At 42.5% G+C, this 19,803-nt stretch overlaps 1 protein-coding gene across 2 annotated transcripts in view; it reads right to left on the bottom strand.

The window, feature by feature from the left end:
* Positions 1-19,803, bottom strand: part of unc5da (unc-5 netrin receptor Da) — a 286,252-nt gene that overhangs the window by 46,772 nt on the left and 219,677 nt on the right. For both annotated transcript variants that reach the window (XM_024382129.2, XM_024382130.2), the window contains exons 3-4: positions 6,756-6,899; positions 6,364-6,467 (exon numbers count right to left, since the gene is read on the bottom strand). In XM_024382129.2, the coding sequence (XP_024237897.1) occupies positions 6,364-6,467; positions 6,756-6,899 (248 nt within the window). The remainder of the gene's footprint in view (positions 1-6,363; positions 6,468-6,755; positions 6,900-19,803) is intronic.

Genomic DNA, 19,803 nt, shown 5'->3' with positions numbered 1-19,803 from the left:
ATCTTTCAATCACCCATATGCTCCTAAAAACTAATGAGGAGATGGGAGAGGTGGGACCTGCAGCACATCAAGCATCACAAATAGAACCAAGTGCTATTTTTGTGCCTGGCTACGCAGACGCTCGTTGACGCACGTGAGCAGTTTGGATGCAATGATTGAATAACATTTATGTGTACATTTATTTTGCAACGCTCGCGCACGTAACGCGAGTGGTGTGGACAGCATGTTATTCTTAAATGGATTCAATAGTTCCCCCCCCTCATCAATCTACACACAATACCCCATAATGACAAAGCAAAAATAGATTTGTAGAAATGTTTGTACATTTCTATATTTTTTAAATAGAAATATCACATTTACATATGTATTCAGACCCTTTACTCAGTAATTTGTTGAAGCACCTTTAGCAGCGAGTCTTCTTGGGTATGACGCGACAAGCTTGGCACACCTGTATTTGGGGAGTTTCTCCCATTCTTCTCTGCAGATCCTCTCAAACTCTGTCAGGTTGTATGGGGAGCGTCGCTGCATGGCGATTTTCAGGTCTCTCCAGAGATGTTCGATCGGGTTCAAGTCCGGGCTCTGGCTGGGCCATTCAAGGACATGCAGAGACTTGTCCCGAAGCCACTCCTGTGTTGTCTTGGCTGTGTGCTTAGGGTGGTTGTCCTATAGGAAGGTGAACCTTCACCCCACTCTGAGGTCCTGAGCAGGTTTTCATCAAGGTTCTCTCTGTACCTTGCTCCATTCATCTTTGCCTCGATCGTGACTAGTCTCCCAGTCCCTGCCACTGAAAAACATCCCCAGAGCATGATGCTGCTACCACCATGCTTCACCGTAGGGATGGTGCCAGGTTTCCTCCAGGCGTGACGCTTGGCATTTAGGCCAAATAGTTCAATCTTGGTTTCATCAGACCAGAGAATCTTGTTTCTCATGGTGTGAGAGTCTTTAGGTGCCTTTTGGCAAACTCCACGTGGGCTGTCACGTGCCTTTTACTGAGGATTGGCTTCCGTCTGGCCACTCTACCATAAAGGCCTGATTGGTGGAGTGCTGCACAGATGGTTGTCCGTCTGGAAGGTTCTCCCATCTCCACAGAGGAACTCTGTCAGAGTGACCATCAGGTTCTTGGTCACCTCCCTGACCAATTCTCGATTGCTCAGTTTGGCCGGGCTTCTAGCTCTAGGTAGAGTGTTGGTGGTTCCAAACTTCTTCAATTTAAGAATAATGGAGGCCATTGTGTTCTTGGAGACCTTCAATGCTGCAGAAATGTTTTGGTACCCTTCCCCAGATCTGTGCCTCGACACATGCACTGTCAACTGTGGGACCTTATATTGACAAGTATGGGCCTTTCAATATCATGTCCAATCAATTGAATTAACCACAGGTGGACTCCAATCAAGTTGTAGAAACACCTCAAGGATGTTGAATGGAAACAGGATGCACCTGAGCTACATTTCGAGTCTTATAGCAAAGGGTCTGAATACTTATGTTAATAATTAATCTTTTTTTTTCTAAAATAAAAAAAAAGTTTTTGCTTTGTCATTTTGGGATATTGTGTGTAAATTGCTAAGGAAAAAAAGTATTTAATACATTTTGGAATAAGGGTGTAACGTAACAAAATATGGAAAAAGTCAAATACTTTCCGAATGCACTGTAGTTTGAGCCATCTAGGATCTAGTTCAGATGTGTCAGCTCCAGTCGCAGACCCCACCTGCTGTACTCTGGGACACAGGCAGCCACGGACCTTTATCCGGATGCCATTTTGGCTTCATTCCTACTGAGCCAGATGGAGTGACATTGTCTGCTGTTCACTGGCATGGAAACATGCACACAGCAGCCCAGTTCACATAGCCCACTCTCTGATGGTTAAAAAAATAAACAGTGGAGCCACTCGACTCTGGCGTCTCCCTCAGTTGGTATTTCCTTTGAGGGAACGGACTAAAGAAACAACCCAGCTAGCACATAACGTTCTGAGAACCATATGTTTCTTAGATCTTGGTGAGAGCATGGTTGTCCTATGGTTATTTTGCATACAACCTTCCCACAACCTTCTGGGAATGGTGCAGGACAGTTGCTTGGTTTTGGAACATTCTCGGGCACATTTAAGGAACTTGACAAAAAATAGATTTTCTTGGTATTTCATTACTTTAACGGAACGGTTCATAAAAGATAAAACATGGTTACACTTCATTTCAACTTTGGTAATGTTCTAGGAACGTTCTCCGACTGGTTTGACATTGGGGATGTTCTCAAAGTTCAGAGAACGTCAAGAAACAATGTTCTTCTGTGGGATTCTCAGTACTTCAGCATGTTTCCTACAGGTTTCCTCATGGTTCTATTTAGAGTAATGTTCTCAAATTGTTCCAAGCATAACGCTTACTACAGGTTTCCTCATGGTTCTATTTAGAGTAATGTTCTCAAATTGTTCCAAGCATAACGCTTACTACAGGTTTCCTTATGGTTCTATTTTAAGTCATATTCTCAAATTGTTAAGAAAACTTTCCATAAAAACACAAGAAAACTTTAGTAACTTTCAGAAAAAGTGGTAAGAATTGTATTTAAAAACATACATTCTGTTCTCAGAACGTGAAGAAAATTCTTATTTACAATGACGGCCTAACCCAGCCAAACCTTAACCCGGACGATTGCCCTATGTGTCTCCCAATCACAGCCAGGTGTGAATCAGCCTGGAATCGAACCAGGGTCTGTATTGAAGCCTCTAGCACTGAGATGCAGTGCCTCAGAACGCTGCGCCACTCGGGAGAGGTGGCAATGGCTCAGAGAATGTTCTAAGAACATTATTTTAAATCATATACATTCCATTCTGAGCATCTACAAAACTCTCTCTTTCCTCTATTTTGGTGTGTTCAGGTGTGTTGGCCGTGCCCACTAATTGGCCACACCTGATCTTAATGAGTGCTTGTTTCCTTTGAAATGGGGTGTCATGACTGTCCTGATCAGGTCAGGTTACAGGAGACCATAACCCTACAGATTATCTCTCAACCCCAACAGAGGAGAGATCTAGGGGTCTGAAGATGTGGGGATTTTATGACCCCTCACGCCCCTGGTAAATCTTAGGCCACAGACAAAATTCATTTGTCCTCTCACTATGGAGAACCAGCCTCAGAACATTAAACATGCAATAAAGGGACTTTGGAACAATGGTTTCCGTCAGTCACAATGGTGGTCATGACGATAGATGGAATATGAAAATGTATGTCATTTTTGTTTTGTTATTAAAGGTTAATAGATGACGTTATTACGTTATTAGTTACAATGTTATTATAACATTGTAACTTTAAGAGTCTTCCCAGTATATGCTTGATGTTTATACATTGTACGTTGTGTGGAAAATGTCCAAAGAGAATGTTTTGGTAAAGATGAAATGTGAAGTTAGTTGTCTAAAATTGGATTTGAGTAAAATCTAGACCTTGCCTCTTAACTTGGTATGTCCAGAGAATTGCCCTAAAGGCGGTTACGCCCACTTCTGACCCAAGGGTGTAAGAGATGTGAGTTAAGAATTAACATTAACATGAGTAGCCGAGCTGCAGCCGAGGTCTAAAAAGTCAATGAACCCTAAACGCAACACAAGGTTGAAGACAAATAAATATTTTTTCTACCCATGGTACTGATGAGTAGCTGTGTCTAAGCAGGTGAATTCAAGCCGGACCACCTAGCCTCCACTCTCCATCGAATCGTGGTATCTACACTGTTTCATTCCTACGCTGTGAGCTCTGAGCTACAGAGCTGTCTGTCTTTAGAAAACCCCTTCCAGAGCAAGGGTGAGGAATCAGACCACTAAGTCAAAAGAACACTGACTTCGTGAGGACAACCAGAGAGTTGCGCCGGAGAAATGTGTCAATGAGAAGCCTAAACGACCCATGCGGAGCTTCACATCTGTGACCTCCCACACGTATTTACATCACTATATTCTGACCCATAAGAGCAGCAGTTCGGGGCAAAGCTAGGGTTAAAATAAGCATAGCTGACAAATGCACCCAAATGTATATTTCTCTTGTGTACTTTCTCTTTTTCTCTCTCTTTTAAATCCCCATTTTGGGTAAAATGCACCATAGTGTGTTGGCCCGTTCTAATCAAAAGCCTAGACTGTGTATCTTTTATCATCATTTTAGCTTTCCAGTAAATAAATAATCAACTACGATTGGTGTGGTACGAACTCATTGGTGGGACCCTGGTCCGTGCAGATTCCTGGATTATGTGACATTCAGAATGAGGTTGTAGAGAAAACGGATTAATTAGCGACAGGGTGTAATAAATCGATATTCTGATATTCTTCAAAATAATTAATTTGGGAAATAGAAACTCAATAAAAACTCATTTTCCCATGGTGACCCAGGTTAAGGAGTTAATAATTGCTTGATTCATATAATCACGCAATTAGAAACCTTTAATCATTCGATGAGCAACAGTCGTCACATGAACTAATACAACGTCACGACAGGGGTCTGTTTGAATGAACAGCTTTGTATGCGTAAAAAAGCATGGCATGCTAGCTCCATCCTGGTGGTGCAGTGGACTAATTCCATGGACATATTATAGGTTCAAATGTCACTGACGCCGTTTCACAATAAAAAAAGAAGTGTGTTTTCATAATTAATGCCTAAGGAAATGAATTTCTACGTGTCCTAGCTGTGCTTTCAGTTAAAAAAGTTCATCCAAAATAAGCTTGTTATTAAAAGTCTGATTGAAACATTCAGCTGAAGTTTTAAGGAAGTTATTCTAAAACCTCCAAATGACCTATAATTTTTGTTCTAAAATGTTCAGGTGAAATGTTCACTTCTGTTCTCAGAACATTTAAAAAATGTTTCGTTTTGTTTGGCTTCATTCCCGTAACCAATGTGAAACCAAAAAACATACGTTCCCACAACATTCAGGGAACCAAATGTGCTTGCTCGGAGAGATGTGGCATGTGAGGATGCTATGATGATTTGTAGTGCGTTGCTTTTTATGTATTGGAAAATCACACCCATTACATATGCATAGATAAATGAGGATGAACTGTTGGCAAGTTATTAAATGTTGATTCAAATGTGCAGTGCTTGTATTAGCTCAGTAGGAATAATGTGTTTACATGAACTCCCAGTACTATGCAAATTGCAGCAAAATGTGAAACAGCATTCAAATTAACAGCATGACCAAAGCAAACGAAGTCTCGACAGCCAAACACACACAGTAGTTTGGCTAATCAGATTGCATCCACGGCCTCATTTGCTTCAACTCTAAACAGTTTCTGAACCTCCCTCTGAGCCAAAATGTCTTCAGAGCTACATTCTCAACAGGGGGTGGTAAAGTCCATGACATGACATTCGGTTAGAGAGGGAGTTAAGTGATACTAATGCTCCAGATTCACATGGAGATGTTCATAGGGTTGCTTTCCGTCTGCAGACATGAGCATTTTCTTGCATGAGAGCCATGTTGGAGAAACAGATGAATTTCTACTACGTATCATTTAACCAATCTCTTCCATAGCTGAGGTCACATTCATAAATGCATGAGGACTTGCCTACTTGATGACCACAATGCATGGAGGGTGACCAGCACTACAGCTCAGGACCATTTGTGTGGGTTGAATCATTCATTACATAGACACACAGGCGTAAGCACACACACACACACACACACACACAGGTGCAAACACACACAAGCACCACACACACATATACACACACACACTCCAATCCAAGGCAATGCAATACACATACCTATGTATAAGACACACGGTTCGACATACACTCTCTCTGACAGAAAGGACACTCAGAAACACTATGACACACAAAACCACTTGCACACACACACATGTACACAAATATACCCTCACGCACGCGCACACGCACACACACACCTCTCATACCACTGAAAGTAAACCAGCCAGTGAAAACCTACTTCCTTATTCACCCTGAAGATGAAAGTGACAAGAGACCAGAGAGGAGCACCAACACAGAGAATATATCCATGGCACCTAAGTAAGTCATAACTTTTCACCCTCCACTTTATAACGTGTGGACGCAAGGAGATATTGCCTCAAGTATACAACAAGCCTATATCACCATCTCTACATCTCCACTCGGGGGTAAACACACATAACAAAAGCCAGTCACTCAGATGCTGAAGGGAATGGGGCTTGTAGTGGAAGCAGTTCCACTGGGGAGAATCTGCCACTCTCAACTCTAAAGAGAAATGTAGATATCTTGGATACTGTAGTAGTAATCATACTTTGAACAAATAACTGTAACCGATTAATTATTGTGGGCAAGAAAACAACTTGAGGCTGTTATAGTGCATTATACGACTTGTCATAAGCAAATTATTATGAAAATCGGTGTATACTGTGAGTTGAAACATGCTTACCTCAGCGACAGGCACTCCCTCTGGTGGACGGCAGTGCAGCACAATCATGCCTTTAATGGGCACCTCCCTCCCCTGGGGGTCCTGCTCAAAGTTCTTCCTCAGGTCTGGGAGAGGGAGAGGGGAGGGACAAACGAAGACAGGATTCAATTCATCAGAGTTTCTGGGATTAAATCAAACAGCACTCTCTTTTAGGCAATACGATTCATTTTATGTTTCTTTGACTCCAAATATATATCTTTCCATCTGCTTACTTCCTCTCTCTTTCTCTTTCAATCAGTCACTCCCCTACTCACTCTCTATCTCTCTCATCTACTAATCTTCCCTGACTCACTACCCCCCCTCTCTCTTTCTCTCTCTCCCTCTCTCTCTGCTGGTATGGTTCTGCTACTCACAGGCGATGCGTACGGTGGCCTTGCGGCTCTTGGAGGTGCCCAGGTGGCTCCAGGCCACACACAGACACCAGTAGTCCTCGGGGCCGTGGAAATCCTCCACCTGCTGACGAGACACGTTGATCATCACCTCCCGGATCTTCAACCCTGCAGGGACACACAGATTATAATCCCAGATGACCATTTTCTTTTCTTTATTTATTTAACCTTTATTTAACTAGGCAAGTCAGTTAAGAACAAATTCTTATTTATAATGACAGCCTACATCAGCCAAACCCAGACGACGGTGTGCACCGCCCTATGGGACTCCCAATCATGGCTGGTTGTGATACAGCCTGGATTTGAAACAGGGTGTCTGTAGTGACGCCTCAAGCATTGAGATGCAGTGCCTTATACCGCTGCGCCACTCAGGAGCCCATCACAGATGATCATCAGAGATGACATCATCCATATTATAATCCAAATTATCACTCAGATTATAAGAAATGTATAGCTAAAATGATCGAAACAGAGTGTCACATGATGTAATCATGAGACTTGGCGAGATGGAAAACACGGGAGATTAAATATCCAGGCGATAAGAGATTATCAGTCCCAAATAGATGAAGAGGTCAACAGAGAGAGGAGTGTCTGTCAGATTACTCAGATTACTGTTTCATTTCCACCCATACACTGTCATCAGATTGACATCTGAAGCCTGACAAATCTATATAAAGAACTTCATTATCATAATTTTGACTATCAGTCAGATAATCTATTTCAGTGCGGCAACTGGAGGACAAAGGATGCAGGATGATGCCATTGTGATAGGGATCGTTATTGATCCTCTTAAACTCACTCAGTTCTGCTAATGCCTTAATCCATTTATACAAATTATCAACCCAAAGTGAGACTAAATGGTACACTTTGTATACCAAACATTAGGAACACCTACCTAATATTGAGTTCCACCCACCCCCCCTTTTGCCCTGAGATCAGCCACAATTCGTATGGACTGTACAAGGTGTCGAAAGTGTTCCACAGGGATGCAGGCCCATGTTGTCTCCAATGTCACTGGCTTACTGGTGCTCTTCCATGCCGTCCCTAGGAGGGGTGCGTCACTGGATTGAGTCACTGACGTGATCTTCCTGTCCGTGTTGGCGCCCTCTTGGGATCTATCTAGCCCTCTCTGGGCTATACTCAGTCTTGTCTCAGGGTAGTAAATTGGTGGTTTGGGGATATCCCTCTAGTGGTGTGGGGCCTGTGCTTTGGCAAAGTGGGTGGGATTATATACTGCCTGGTTGGCCCTGTCCGGTAGTATCATCGGACGGGGCCACAGTCTCAGCCTCCTATATCTAAGCTGCAATAGTTTGTGTCGGGGAGCTAGGGTCAGTCTGTTATATCTAGGTTATTCTCCTGTTTTATCCGGTGTCCTTTGTGAATTTATGTATGTCCTGTGCGAAAGTATTCACCCTCCTTGGCATTTTTCCTATTTTGTTGCCTTACAACCTGGAATTAAAATACATTTTGGGGGGGTTGTATCATTTGATTTACACAACATGCCTACCACTTTGAAGATGCAAAATATTTTCTATAGTGAAACAAAGAAGAAATAAGACAAAAAAATTGAACATTTGAGCGTGCATAACTATTCACCCCCCAAAAGTCAATACTTTGTAGAGGCACCTTTTGCAGCAATTACAGCTGCAAGTCTCTTGGGGTATGTCTTGGCACATAAGCTTGGCACATCTAGCCACTGGGATTTTTGCCCATTCTTCAAGGCAAAACTGCTCCAGTTCCTTCAAGTTGGATGGGTTCCGCTGGTGTACAGCAATCTTTAAGTCATACCCCAGATTCTCAATTGGATTGAGGTCTGGGCTTTGACTAGGCCATTCCAAGACATTTAAATGTTTCCCCTTAAACCACTCGAATGTTACTTTCGCAGTATGCTTAGGGTCATATTCCTGCAGGAAGGTGAACCTCCGTCCCAGTCTCAAATCTCTGGAAGACTGAAACAGGTTTCCCTCAAGAATTTCCCTGTATTTAGGGCCATCCATCATTCCTTCAATTCTGACCAGTTTCCCAGCCCCTGCCGATGTAAAACACCCCCACAGCATGATGCTGCCACCACCATGCTTCACTGTGGGGATAGTGTTCTTGGGGTGATTAGAGATGTTGGGTCTGCGCTTTTGGGTCTGCGTGTTTTCCTTGATAGCCAAAAAGCTCAATTTTAGTCTCATCTGAGCAGAGTACCTTCTTCTATATGTTTGGGGAGTCTCCCACATGCCTTTTGGTGAACACCAAACATGTTTGCTTATTTTTTCTTTATGCAATGATTTTTTTCTGGACACTTTTCCGTAAAACCCAGCTCTGTGGAGTGTACGGCTTAAAGTGGTCCAATGGACACATATTCCAATCTCTGCTGTGGAGTATTGCAGGTCCTTCAGGGTTATCTTTGGTCTCTTTGTTGCCTCTCTGATTAATGCCCTCCATGCCTGGTCTGTGAGTTTTGGTGGGCGGCCTTCTCTTGGCTGGTTTGTTGTGGTACCATATTCTTTCCATTTTTAATAATGGCTTTAATGGTGCTCCGTGGGATGTTAAAAGTTTCTGATACTTTTTTAGAACCCAACCCTGGAGAGCTCCTTGGTCTTCATAGTGCCGCTTGCTTGGTGATGCCCCTTGCTAAGTGGTGTTGCAGAACAGGTGTATATGTACTGAGATCATGTGTCAGATCATGTGACACTTAGATTGCACACATGAGGACTTTATTTAACTAATTATGTGACTTCTGAAGGTAATTGGTTGCACCAGATCTTATTTAGGGGCTTCATAGCAAAGGGGGTGAATACACATGCACGCACCACTTTTCTGTCTTTTTTGGGGGGGAATTTTTTCATTTCACTTCACCAATTTGGACTATTTTGTCCATTACATGAAATCCAAATCCAAATCTATTTCGATTACAGTTTGTAATGCAACAAAATAGGAAAAACACCAAGGGGGATGAATACATTTGCAAGGCACAGTACTCCCTCTAATTCTCCCTCTCTCCCTCCCCTCCCAGAGGACCTGAGCCCTAGGACCATTGCCTCAGGACTACCTGGCTTGATGACTCCTTGCTGTCCCCAGTCCACCTGGTCATGTTGCTACTCCAGTTTCAACTGTTCTGCCTGCGGCTAAGGAACCCTGACCACTTCACCAGATGTGCTACCTTGTCCCGGACCTGCTGTTTTCGACTCTTTCTCTCTACCGCACCTGCTGTCTCGAACTCTGAATGCCCAGCTATGAAAATCCAACTGACATTTACTCCTGAGGTGCTGACCTGTTGCACCCTTTCAACCACTATGATTATTATTATTTAACCCTGATGATCATCTATGAACATTTGAACATCTTGGCCGTGTACTGTTATAATCTCCACCCGGCACAGCCAAAAGAGGACTGGCCACCCCTCAGAGCCGGGTTCCTCTCTAGGTTTATTCCTAGGTTTCTGCCTTTCTATGGAGTTTTTCCTAGCCACAGTGCTTCTACATCTGCATTACTTGCTGTTTGGGGTTTTAGGCTGGGTTTCTGTATAGCACTTTGTGACATCTGCTGATGTAAAAAGGGCTTTATAAATACTATCAAGTATGAAGGTAAGACCCAGATACAGACCATGTCGAATAAACAATCGTTTAATATTCCAACAGGGACAGGCAATAGGTAGGCAGGGGTAAAAAAACAGAGGTGGGGCAACGATAGCGGGCGGCAGGCAGGCTCAGGGTCAGGGTAAGGCAGAGGTCAGTAATCCAGAGGGGGGCAAAGGCACAGGTCGCAGGCAGGCTCAGGGTCAGGCAAGGGTCAAAACCAGGAGGGCGAGAAAATAGAGACTGGAAAAAGCAGGAGCTGAGACATGAACAAACAAGATGGACTGGCAACAGACAAACAGAGAACACAGGTATAAATAGAGAGGGGGTAAACATTGTTATTTTAGAAATACATTATCCTCCTTTTTCCACAAAAAGGTGTGTTGCAATTCGTCAGCTGGATCCTGGTATTGAAAAGACTCAATCTTAGCTTGAGGTACACACACACACCTTGTTTTTATATCTGTGTGTGTATAATTCACTTCAAACCTCAATTTCTCTATGCATTTCTCAAGCTGTTATTAAATCCATAATCATGAATGGTAGGGATATGGTTGGTAATTAATTGATTTATTTTTTGAACTGAATTCAACTAACAGGAACATTAAAGGCTTACTGTTCAACAGCAACAGACTGTAGGCCTACACAAAGCTATGTGAGACTGTATTGGACCATTAATGCGTAATAAGGAAGCTCTGCTGGTTATCTTAGAAAGCACAGTCTTCAAAGCTATTTCAGGGCAGCTCTCCAAAGGGGAAAGCAGCTCCGTCTATGATATCTCTATTCTCCCTGCCTGCTATATAAGCCCAATTTCACAGATGGTTCCAAACCGGCCCATCGTGGGGTATGAACAGTCAATTATGCAGACATTCTGATGGTAGTGAGTTCTCTCCTCAGTGTGTGTGTATGTGCGTGTGTGAGTGTGTGTCTGCACATGTGTGTTCTCGGCTCAAAGAGTCCTCTCTGCGGGCCGCTCCCAGCATGCATTGCACAGCAGACAAACAGGACCACAGTGTGGATCAAGACAAAATGGAAACCAATAATGTGATGTGATTTGAAGGGTGTCTGTCTGAAACCAGACTGACAGCCATGCAGTCAGTTGAAGGTCATACCTGTTTGATAGAGATGTGTTTGGAGAGATATTAACTGAGACAGATAAACAGAAATATGGAAGTCATAAGAGAGGGGTCCACAGCTCTAGTCCAGCGAGGGCTGCAATCCTGCAGATACATTTTTCTGACACTGATTTGTACCTGTTAAACTAGGTGTGTCCACAATACAGCCATTCAGAAGTACCAGGAAGAGACAAAAACCAACAGGACTGTGGAACTTAAGGGCCTGAGTTGTGCACCGCTATCATAATTTAAGCAGAAAAACCTAGGGGAGCATTACCAGAAAAATGACTGTTTTCAAGTAATTGATCAACATTCAAACAGTAGGTAGATCATTTCTTATAGAGACTTTTCAAGTGCACTTGGCATCAACTAGTCTTGTCACACTCGTACAATGTCAGAGATTCCCGTTTGAGCCCCCTCTTAGGTCCATACCAAGACCTGTGCCTGTCTGTCTAAAAGCTTCATATGGATGCCAGTGATCAAGTAATCACGGGTTTAAGTGCTTTCTGACAAGCGACTTAGTTCATGGATTTTGATTACAGTTTAAATACAATAAGACCATTAAAGGGGGGGATTTGATTCAGCAATCTTTAAAATCATAATGACTCCCTCTCCATTGGGGGAAGTGCTTAATCTCTAATCACTATGAAGACCGCAATGTACAGTCATGGCCAAAAGTTTTGAGAATAACACAAATATTAATTTTCACAAAGTCTGCTGCCTCAGTTTGTATGATGGTAATTTGCATATACCCCAGAATGTTATGAAGAGTGATCAGATGAATTCCCTCTTTGCCACGCGAATGAACTGAATCCCCAAAAAACATTTCCACTGCATTTCAGCCCTGCCCCAAAAGGACCAGCTGACATCATGTCAGTGATTCTCTCATTAACACAGGTGTGAGTGTTGAAGAGGACAAGGCTGGAGATGACTCTGTCATGCTGATTGAGATCGAATAACAGACTGAAAGCTTCAAGAGGAGGGTGGTGCTTGGAATCATTGTTCTTCATCTGTCAACCATGGTTACCTGCAAAAGGAAACACGTGCCGTCATCATTGCTTTGCACAAAAAGGGCTTCACAGGCAAGGATATCGCTGCCAGTAAGATTGCACCTAAATCAACCATTTATCAGATCATCAAGAATTTCAAGGAGAGTGGTTCAATTGTTGTGAAGAAGGCTTCAGGGCGCCCAAGTAAGTCCAGCATGCGCCAGGACCGTCTCCTAAAGTTGATTCAGCTGTGGGATTGGGGCACCACCAGTACAGAGCTTGCTCAAGAATGGCAGCAGGCAGGTGTGAGTGCATCTGCACGCACAGTGAGGCGAAGACTTTTGGAGGATGGCCTGGTGTCAAGAAGGGCAGCAGAGAAGCCACTTCTCTTCAGGAAAAACATCAGGGACAGACTGATATTCTGCAAAAGGTACAGGGATTGGACTGTTGAGGACTAGGGTAAAGTCATTTTCTCTGATGAAACCCCTTTCCGATTGTTTGGGGCATCCGGAAAAAAGCTTGTCCGGAGAAGACAAGGTGAGGGCTACCATCAGTCCTGTGTCATGACAACAGTAAAGCATCCTGAGACCATTCATGTGTGGGGTTGCTTCTCAGCCAAGGGAGTGGGCTCACTCACAATTTTGCCTAAGAACACAGCCATGAATAAAGAATGGTACCAACACATCCTCCAAGAGCAACTTCTCCCAATCATCCAGGAACAGTTTGGTGATGAACAATGCCTTTTCCAGCATGATGGAGCACCTTGCCATAAGGCAAAAGTGATAACTAAGTGGCTGGGGGAACAAAACATCAATATTTTGGGCTCATGGCCAGGAAACTCCCCCGACCTTAATCCCTTTGAGATTTTGTGGTCAATCCTCAAGAGGCGGGTGGATTAAAAAAAACACAAATTCTGACAACCTCAAAGCATTGATTATGCAAGAATGGGCTGCCATCAGTCAGGATGTGGCCCAGAAGTTAATTGACAACATGCCAGGGCGGATTGCAGAGGTCTTGAAAAAGAAGGGTCAACACTGCAAATATTGACTCTTTGCATCAACTTCATGTAATTGTCAATAAAAGCCTTTGATACTTATGAAATGCTTGCAATTATACTTCAGTATTCCATAGTAACATCTGACAAAAATATCTAAAGACACAGAGGCAGCAGACTTTGTGAAAATTAATATTTGTGTCATTCTCAAATCATTTGACCACAACTGTAAGATGTTTTAGAACTGCATGTGAACGCTGACTAGGCCAGAAGACTATGTGGTTAGCCGCTCTGTTTAGTCAAATTGCTCTACTTAAGTTTTAGATTGCGTTACAAATTGCACCCTATTCCATATCTATTGCATTATTTTTTAACAAGGGTCCATAGGGCTATAAAGAGAATAGGGTTCCATTTTTGGTTGCAGATCTGTGACCCTCTTCAGGAAACTAGATGTATGTTGCATGTCACTACTTCACAGGTGTGGCATTTGAATATAAACTTTTATTTTTTATCAAAATGCGTTTTTTGGCAGAAATGCCTTCTGGAACGTGTGACATTTCATGTGCCTTAATAACAAACTTGTATTTCATCCATAATTACGAATACAATTGTTAAATTACGAGTCCAGTTGGTTTAGCGACGGAAAAAGCAAGGTACCTTCCTGCTAGCCATGATTGGCTGAGATAATGGATTGGCTGGACATGCTGGGAGATGAGTTTGGATTGGTCTGCCATGTAGCATTCTTCTGTCTATAATGTGAGCTGTTCAGTATGTGTTGACAGTCATTTCTACTGCTCCGTTTTGGAAAGATATAACGTTAGCCATCGAGAACTACAAAAGTTTTGCTACTTTTCTCAACAACATTGATGCCCTGAAGTTAGCAGGCGCTATCGACAGATCAGTTGGAAAAGGTTATGGCTATTTTCTGCACACGCCACTGTCAGTATGAACCGGCGTGACTTGACACAACGCTGGCCTAACAAGATGTAGCTACAACCAAAACAATCAAAGTTAAATGATTCCAGTCTGCCGTGAAGTGTTCATCCATGTATATAGGAAAGAGTAGATTTTCAGATATAAGGTTCTAATTTTGACAGAAAGTCGTTTTTAGTGAAAGTTAGTTGGCAAACATTAGTTTGCTGGTTCACTAACTAACATTACGTGTATGATCTGTGTAGTAATATTATTAGAATCAGAAATCCATTTGCATTGCTAGTTATAGCCTAATGTTAGCTAGCTAACATTGAACCTAGTTTGTTAACTTCAGTATGAATCTGCAGGTAGCTAAAGCTATGAAAATGTTTGTATTGGTAGTAGTATGAGCTGGGATTATGCCGGTTAATTGTTTAGCTATCTAGCTACCAAGCTAGCTACATGTCTAACCAAATGACTCCACTTTGGGCAGGATTATTTCATGACCCATCAAATTAGTCAGGTGTGTCTGGGGGTGATTACGGCCATCTATTGTATTTCATGAACATGTGTACATGTCTAGACAATAGTGACCCATCCACTTAGCTAGATGTGGCCGGGGGGGGTATTGCATTTCCTTCACATGACCCATCAATTTAGACAAGTGTGTTGGGTAAACGTAATCTAATAATGATAAAATATTTGTATCTGGACACTTTCTGTTTTTGATATTGCTACTATGCAAGTAACCACTTCACTGTACCGTTTTTGACCAACTGGCTCAAATCGGTCTTATGTAGCAAAATTTGAAATTGTGTTTTTTATATTGGATTAAAGTAGAGACTCGGAACTAGAAAATGGTATATCATACACTACAGTTGAGGAACAATGGGAAAATAATTCTGCTTTGAAAGTTGATAAACTTGTAAACTCACTTTTGAGAAAATGGCCTTGACAGTTTTGGTACTACTACTGGAGAGCCCTTCTTTGTCTACACCCTCTCACCATCGTTAACACCCTTTTTAAGCTTTAGCCCCACCCATCTCTTTAATGTTTGATCCGAGTGTTCTGTACTAACAACAGCAGTCAAGCACCTAAGCTAACTTGCTAGCTACTTACAGACACAAATGAGAGAACAGCTCACTGAACATTACTCGCCCTAGCAGAGATGGTTAGGCTGTTATGTTATCCAGAGCGTTGGTGAATGCAGCTGTGTTGTCAGATTGTCAGTTCGTAAATTCAGAGCGCACACTGGACGCTCTGGCCGATGAGTAGGGTTGATTCTAATGTTCTGACCTCACAACGGCAGTCAAGCACCCAAGCTAACTGGCTAACATTGGCTAGCTTAATAGCTACTTCCAGACACAAATGAGAGAACACCCCACTCTGACCATTTTCCTCGCCCTAGTAGAGCTGGTTAGGCTGTTTTCATGTTATCCAGATCGTTGGTGACTAACTGTGCTGCTGGCAACAATTTAATTGCGCTTTTGTACCAACATTTAATGACACTGGCCATATTCAATGGGTGTTGAGCGTTCATAAATTAATCAGTTATTCTGCTCTGAAATCGGTGTTGATAGCCAGACTGAATTTACGAACGCACCCGAAATGGTTACTTGCATAGTTAAGTCTTTTGTTAAGACATGTAGCTAGCTAGCTAGGTTAACAATGAACCATAATCCTAACTCATGACGTTACTACCCTGCATGAATCTGCAGGAAGCTAACCAACCAGGTTCAATGTCAGCTAGCTAACATTAGGCTATACCTAGCCAAGCAAATAGTTCTGAGATACAAATAATAGGATCATACACATAACATTAGCTAGTGAGCCAGCCAGCTAACGCTAGCTCACTAACAGTACACTTTAACTTCAAATGAAATCACTTTCTGTCAAAATTAGAAACATGCAATATCTGAACATGTAGCTAGCTAGACTATCTTATCCATCCGCATACATCATTCATGGTGGGATGCGTCTCCTGTCGGATGCCATGGTTACCCTTAGTTTGAAGATGTAATCTGGAGACAGGTGTTTTCTCCATCTATTTAGCTATCATACTCGAATACCACTGATTTCAAAACTCGGTCCTCCAGAAAGTGGAGAGCAACATTTATGCAGTATTACTACACGGCAGATAAAAATAAATGCAGCGTTAGACAGGATTACCTATACATACTGACCAGCTCAAAAGACAGAATCGTGCTATATGGCAGACCAATCCAAACTCATCTCTTGGCATGTCCAGCCCACTCATTATCTCAATCATGGCTAGCAGGAAGGTTGCTGCCTCTTTCTGTGGCTAAACCAACTAGGCTCGTAATTTAACAATTTTATTCATATTTACAGATGGCATACAAGTTTGTTATTAAGGCACATGAAAGTTCACATGTTCCAGAAGGCATTTCTACCCAAAAAAGCATTTTGATAAATAAAAAAAGTTTACGTTCCTACGGCTCTCGTGTGAGGTAGTGACCCGGGACATCAAATCAAATTTCATTGGTCACATACACGTGTTTAGCAGATGTTATTGCGGGTGTAGCGATATGCTTGTGCTTCTAAACTCAGTAAAAAAATAAATGTCCTCTCAATGTCAACTACGTTGAGCAAACTTAACAAGTGTAAATATTTGTATGAACATAACAAGATTTAACAACTGAGACATAAACTGAACAAGTTCCACAGACATGTGACTAACAGAAATGGAATAATGTGTCCCTGAACAAAGGAACAGTCGGTATCTGGTTGGCCACCAGCTGAATTAAGTACTTTAGTGCATCTCCTCCTCGTGGACTGCACCAGTTTTGCCATTTCTTGCTGTGAGATGTTACACCAGTCTTCCACCAAGGCACCTGTAAGTTCCTGAACATTTCTGGGGAGAATGGCCCTAGCCCTCACCCTCCGATCCAACAGGTCCCAGATGTGCTAAATGGGATTGAGATCCAGGCTCTTCGCTGGCCATGGCAGAACACTGACATTCCTGTCTTGCAGGAAATCACGCACTGAACGAGCAGTATGGCTGGTGGCATTGTCATGCTGGAGGGTCATGTCAGGATGAGCCTGCAGGAAGGGTACCACATGAGGGAGGAGGATGTCTTCCCTCTAACGCACAGCGCTGAGATTGCCTGCAATGACAGCAAGCTCAGTCTGATGATGCAGTGGCACACCACCACAGACCATGACGGACCCTCCACCTCCAAATCGATCCCACTCCAGAGTACAGGACTCGGTGTAACGCTCATTCGTTCGACGATAAATGCAAATTCCACAAGTGCATGTTTAATTGATGTTCATTGTTCATTAATTGTTTATGGTTCATTGAACCAGCATGGGAAACCATGTTTAAACCCTTTACAATGAAGATCTGTGAATTATCTTTGAAAGACAGGGTCCTGAAATGGGGACGTTTCTTTTCTTGCTGAGTTTAGCTCCGACAGTGCAGTACTATCTAACAAGTAATATCTCACAATTTCACAACATATACCCAATACACACAAATCTAAGTGAGGAATGGAATTAAAAATATTTACATATATGGAAAAGCGATGTGAGAGCGGCATGGACTAATATACAGTAGAATAATATAGAATACAGTTTCCATATGAGATGCGTAATGCAAGATATGTAAACATTATCAATGTGACAAGTGTTCCATTTCTTAAAGTGGCCAGTGATTTCTAGTCTGTGTCTATAGGCAGCAGCCTCTAATGTGCTAGTGATGGCTGTTTAACAGTCTGATGGCCTTGTGATAGAAGCTGTATTTCAGTCTCTCGGTCCCAGCTTTAATGCACCTGTACTGACTTCGCCTTCTGGATAATAGCGGGGTGAACAGGCAGTGGCTCGGGTGGTTGATGAACTTAATGATCTGTTTGGCCTTCCTGTGACATCTTTTTGGCTTTCTTGTGACATGTCGGTGTCCTGGAGGGCAGGTAGTTTGCCCCCGGTAATGCGTTGGGCAGACCGCACCACCCTCTGGAGAGCATCGAGTTTGAGTTTGGTGCAGTTGCCGTACCAGGCGGTGATACAGCCCAAGAGGATGCACTCAATTGTGCATCTGTAAAGGGTCTTTGTGAGGGTTTTAGGTGCCAAGCCAAATTTCTTCAGCCTCCTGAGGTTGAAGAGGCTCTGTTGCGCCTTCTTCACCACACTGTCTGTTTGGGTTGTCCATTTCAGTTTGTCAGTGATGTGAATGCCAAGGAACTTGAAGCTTTCTACCTTCCCCTACTGCAGTACCGTTGATGTGGATAAGGGGGTATGCCTAGTTTCCCCAAACTGGTCACATTTACACCTTCTGTATCAGGTGCATGTGACAAATAAACATATATTTTATTTGATAAAGCTTGTGTTAACCACATGGCCTCACATGTGAATCGTTAAAGATGGGTGGGGCTAAAGCTTAAGAGGGTGTGAACGATGCTGAATGAGTCGTTCACTGTTATCATCTTTAATATGCTGTTTATCTTCTGGTTTGTTCGACAGAATAATAGTGCCAGAACATAAACTGTGTCCAGTAGTTTTTCTTTAAAAAAGTATTGACAAAAGACAGACTCCGTACAGTGGGGCAGTAGAAACACATATTAAACTTCTGTAGGTGGTACAACTCTGATGTTTCTCTGAGAAAATAAAAGGAAAATACTGATTTCTATTTTCAGCTACTATCGTGTATGTAGTTTACTGATACAACATCCAGACTAGTAGAAAATGAGTCTTGGGTAGGTTTGAAACAGATCATCCTTTCTACAAAGGGGCATAAAGGAGCCATTTGTGTGTCTGTGTGTGTGTGTGTGTGTGTGTGTGTGTGTGTGTGTGTGTGTGTGTGTGTGTGTGTGTGTGTGTGTGTGTGTGTGTGTGTGTGTGTGCATCCAATAATGCATTTGTGGTCCAAACAAAAAAGGCATGACTAATGCTATCAAATAATCCTCCCAAACTAATGTGTGAGTAATATCTTATTGAGCAGGTGTCAGTGTGAAGCTGCTGAAGGGGAGATAGAGAAAGAAGAAGAGAAAATCAGGAAGCCACCCTTTCTCCCAGACTCCTTCACACTGTGTGAAGATCAACAAAGCTTAGCCACAGTATCAGTGACCTGGTATTCCGCTATTTAGCTGTTTTTCACTCATGTTCACTTTGTGTGTTTCTAAAAATGTATTTAGTGTATGTGTATGTGTGTCTATGTGTGTATATGTGTGGTAAATCCCAATACATCTACAGTGCTGCTTGAAAATATGTGAACCAATTGTGCAATTACAGATTTTTTGGTTTTTATCATGAAATCTTCATTTAATCTATCTTTTTGATCTGACATAACAGGTTTATATTTACCAATACCATATGTTGGTGTAGAGGAAATCATGCCTGTAGTAGAAAAACAACATTAAAAAGAATTAGTGCAGGTGCAAAAATAAGTGAACCCCAAGTTGCATTGGTTAAATCAAGTAG

This window comes from Oncorhynchus tshawytscha, linkage group LG20 (assembly GCF_018296145.1).
Source record: "Oncorhynchus tshawytscha isolate Ot180627B linkage group LG20, Otsh_v2.0, whole genome shotgun sequence".
NCBI classification, from domain to species: Eukaryota; Metazoa; Chordata; class Actinopteri; order Salmoniformes; family Salmonidae; genus Oncorhynchus; species Oncorhynchus tshawytscha.
This window is presented reverse-complemented; position numbering and strand designations above follow the sequence as displayed.